At 33.9% G+C, this 4,727-nt stretch overlaps 1 protein-coding gene across 1 annotated transcript; it reads right to left on the reverse strand.

Moving 5' to 3' along the window:
• Positions 1-3,935: 3,935 nt before the first annotated feature.
• LOC121768569 (NDR1/HIN1-like protein 13) lies at positions 3,936-4,727 on the reverse strand. The gene has a single exon (XM_042165103.1). It carries the CDS (start codon positions 4,725-4,727, stop codon positions 3,936-3,938), a length of 792 nt encoding a protein of 263 aa, XP_042021037.1.

Consider the following 4,727-nt stretch of genomic DNA (forward strand, 5'->3'; position numbering starts at 1 on the left):
AATTTTTCAGATCTAGATCTAAGTATGATCTGTATGTTATTTATACATATTTAATGCACTAAATTTTTTAATTAGATGTGATTATGATTTAATAAATTTAAAGGCAATAAAAATTGAGTGCATTAAATATCTATAAATAAAAAAATACCAGAGGGCATGTTTATTTTTATTACAAGCTCTCAAAAACATGGCTAGTGAAAATTGCATAGTGATCAAGTGAATTTATACTTCTACTACTTCAAATCCAATAAGCTTAGACACTTGGATGATGGATCCCTTTCTCCTAATAAATAGGAGGTGACAATTTTGACCCTTAGCCAATGGTTTGGTGGGTGATTATGACAATTTTAATTGCACACTAATTAACATGATTAAGCAGGTAGGAGTATAAATTTTGAGTATAATCTTGGCATGTGGTTGGAAGATATTATAATCGACATTTTGGATTGGTTGCCTCAAGAAATTATATCTGCATTTATATATTGGTACCTTAAATTTAATCAATAGGAAGAGATTACAACTCTAATTTTAAAATTTACTCTCTGCGTTTATTTGTGATGGTTAACCATTTTGTTAGGAAATTGAAGTCATTTGACGATTAACAACTATGAATATTAAAATTGGATTCTTCCCAGTAAATTTATAAAAAGGAATGGGGAAAAGGTTACTAGTTACATTGTCTCAAAAGAATAATTAAAAAAACATTTTCATTAGTGGAATCAGGAATGTGAAACAATGATAACGAACCTTTACCCATCGTGCTTGACCACTTTTCTATTCAATTTTGTCCACCCTTTTTCCTTATTAATAATAATAGAAGTATAAGATAGTATGCATTAGATCGAATACATTTGTTCAATCAATTATAGTATATTGGTATATCTCTTAATATTAGTACCAATACAAGTCATTTTATTAATAAAATGTGACCAAGTTATCAACCAATAAAACTACTCATTACAAATAACATCTTGTTAGATGAAAACATATAAGCATTGAATAGTTTAGCTAACATTAAACTTGATAAAAAAAATATTACTCTTATTCATGATATAATAGTTCATTTGTTATTTTTGGATATCCATAATTTAAAAGTCATTTTTTTAAAAGTTTTAGTAAATAAATACCTTACACTTCATTAATCCATAAACATAATACTCCTATTACTCCATATAAAAATGAAATCCAATTCCACATTCCCTTATTTTTTTTCCACTCATTTTTCTTCCTAAACACATGGTATTAATTAAAAATGAGTCTATAAATAATAAATCAGACCAAAAGAGTAATTATAATACTCAATATACATACACGCACGCCACCAGAATAAAATCTGTGAATATTCTTCCACAACTTTCCACTTATTAAATGATTTATCTACCCATATTTCTCCCAAAATAATTGCTGGGGGTCCACTTTAATTCTGGAAAATTTTTGTACAAATTCTGTTGTCAAAATATGATTCTTTAAAATATCAATCAGTGTGTATAACTCATCAATGGAGGCAAATGGGGCAAAGATTTTTATCAAAATTACACTGTAAATTAATATAATAAATAAATTGATTAATATACATTTAATCATCATAGGTTGTGTGCGTGGACACGAAAAGCACGGTCCGACCCGTTCAGCCCATCTAACCCGAGGCCATTTGTTTAGGCCCATAACATCTGTTCATTAATTCTATGACAATTACATATAAGAAGAATCCCTTTTAACATTAGTATCTTTTATTTATAGTAACAATAATTTTTATCCATAACATCAATCATTACAGAATAGTTATTTTTATTTATTACAAGCATCACTTTTTATTCATAACCAGTGTAATTTTTATAAAATGGGTCATTTTTTATGTTCAAGTTAAATTCGGGCCAGGCTGTGGCCAGGTTCGGGCCGAACAGGGCCAAAATTTTATGTGAGTGATAAGAATGCAATGATCTTCATTGAAGCACAGATTAGGAATTAGGAAATAACACAAAATCCATTAAAAATAAATCTTGCATTGTTCAATGATGGGAAAAGAAAGCCCATCTAGAAAAAAGCCCAAATTCACCATTCTGGGCCTTAGCCCATAATAGTTTTCTACGCATATAAAGATAGTTAAATTTTGTTTAATGTTGTTGGATTATGGTTCGACCTTAATTTAGGCCGAGTTGCAAAAATGACCCGACCACTAAAAAGAATTACAATTATGACACATGACAAAATTTTCAATACAATCAAACTATTGGAATTTTTGTTTGGTGTCATATTTCTAACTTTTTTTACAAAACTATGAAGTAAACACATTCAATCTTATTCGTGACAAAGATTGTTGAACTACAACTCTAGTTTGATTGTGGAATTAATAACTTGCTTTGACCTCTCATTTTAACTCTGATTCAGTTAGTCACAAAATTGCCACACATTGTTTATGTTACTAGAAGGGGGGGTTGACTTAAGAAAATCAAGAAGACTAATTGTCAACTCTATCTCCTTGATTTTCTATGTAATTGAGTTATTTTTTTGACTTTTTTTCCCATCTCCAGCTTTTAAGAAGATTGAAATGAATGATATGAGATGCAAGCGTTTGGGTGAAATGTACGGCTATATAGAAATTTGTAAATAATTAGTTGAAATTGCAACCCTTTTTTGTAAGTATGACTTTGTTTGGAAGTCTTCATCTTCAACTTGTAAGTCAACTGGACTTATGTATTTGCCCTTTGTTTTGGTTTTGATCATTTCTTTAACGAAAAGTTAGATAACAATTGTAGAAAGTACTCGACTTATTTGGGTTAGGCCTTTAGCTAGGGTATACTTTTTTTGAAAGAGATGAGTGATCTTTAAATTTTAATACTACCATTGTTTCAATGTCAAGGTTAAGGGTCTACTCCAGAATATGTGTATTGACTTTGGTAAGTCATTTTCATTTTTTTTATGGTGTCAATTTTTCACGTCAAAAGCTCAAAATCACGTGTCTGGGATAAAATAATCATCATCAATTATAATAACTCAGTTATTATCTGGCTGCTAATACATATCTAGCATATTTTTATTAAAAATATAAGGTATATGATATTGACGACGTGTATATATATATACATATATAAATAGGACAAGCAATTGAGTATGTAGGTTGATGTATTTTAAGCTAAATATATTTTCTATCATGAGTATGATATCTTTTATTATTATTGTAACTAGGATTAAGAATTTTTATATTGCTTATATATAAGATGTTTTCTCATTGTTAATTGCCGTTGAAAATTGTATAATAAATTTAAGTAGTACTCCCTCCGTCCCACACTACTTGCACTTATTTCCTTTCTGAACGTCCCAAATTATTTGTACTCTTTCCATTTTTAGTAACAATTTATACCTACAGTCGTAATTGTTGACTTTGTCTATCACTCATTCCTTAATCTCCGTGCCCAAAAGGAAATGTGCGAGTAGTGCGGTCACTCATTCCTTAATCTCCGTGCCCAAAAGGAAAGGTGCGAGTAGTGCGGGACGGGGGAGTATAATTTAACATTGCCATACGTAACTACGCATAGAATCATATTGGATATCTATAATTTATATGCTTATTTTATGATATTCATAATTAGTTGTGCGTTTATTTCCTAATGTACCTTGTTACATACTCAAAACAACTCACAAACTATTCATTTATTCATGTAACAAAATAAAATAGCAAATTAGCAATCAATAACATCTCTCTAAACCCTAAATCCAAAACGCATAACATCTCTCTCATCCTTCATCAAACACCTCTAATTCTTTAACATAGTAAATTTATTTCGATGCATCTGCATAGAAGAGAAGGAAATAAGTGATAGTAATTCCTAATTTATGGATGAAATTTTATCAATTTTGTATTTTTTTATTAATAAATAAACAAAAATTTAAAACCGAGGCACAGCTAACAAAATATGAATTTGAATTGCTTCTATCTAACCCAATAGTCTAGACTCTAGAGCTGTATGACAATGCTTAGAAAGAATTTGTGCTTTATCACTCAACTTGTCCAAAACGACGTCGCACTTCGCCTTGGCTGTGATTTCCCGCGTCTTAACGAACCCAACTTTAAACTTAACGGGCGCTTCTACCGTCAACACTAACGGCACTCTCCCGCAGCTCTGTGCATTGCTTAACTCCGTTTTAACGGCGCCGCCGAGAAGGACGGCGAAACTCCCCGCCGTCGCCCTCACCACCGTCACGTTCTTCCTCGGCTGGTAGAAATCGGGCAAAACGCCGTAGCCGAGCATCTCTCCGTCGCAGTAGACTTTCACGGAGCTCTCCTTCAAATAGTAGATTCCGATTTTGTGGTTAGGGTTCTCGGCTCTGACGGTGACGTCAAATTCCGGCGAGATCGGCGCCGCGGAAGTTAGATTCAATCCACGTACAGCGATTTTGGTCACTGTGTAGCTCGGCGATAGGGATAGGAGGACGAGGTAGATCGCTGCGGCGGAGACGGCGGCGGCGATGATCAGGAGGAAGAGGAGGAGGCAGCATCTGCGGCGGCGGCTCCGGCGTTCTTCATCGCGACGGAGCTTCTCGTATTTTGCGGCATTCTCCGGCGGCGGATGGCGGAAGATATGCTCTCTCGGTAGCCGGAAGACGTAAGTTGCGAGTGGAGGAGCCGGATTTGTGGGCGGCGGCTTGTTAATCTGGTCGGATTTAGCGTGTGAGGTTGCGGCGGTTGAAGGCGGTGGCGGAGGCGGAGAGTCTGCGGCGGCGGCCAT

Source organism: Salvia splendens, chromosome 15 (assembly GCF_004379255.2).
Source record: "Salvia splendens isolate huo1 chromosome 15, SspV2, whole genome shotgun sequence".
Taxonomy (NCBI): Eukaryota; Viridiplantae; Streptophyta; class Magnoliopsida; order Lamiales; family Lamiaceae; genus Salvia; species Salvia splendens.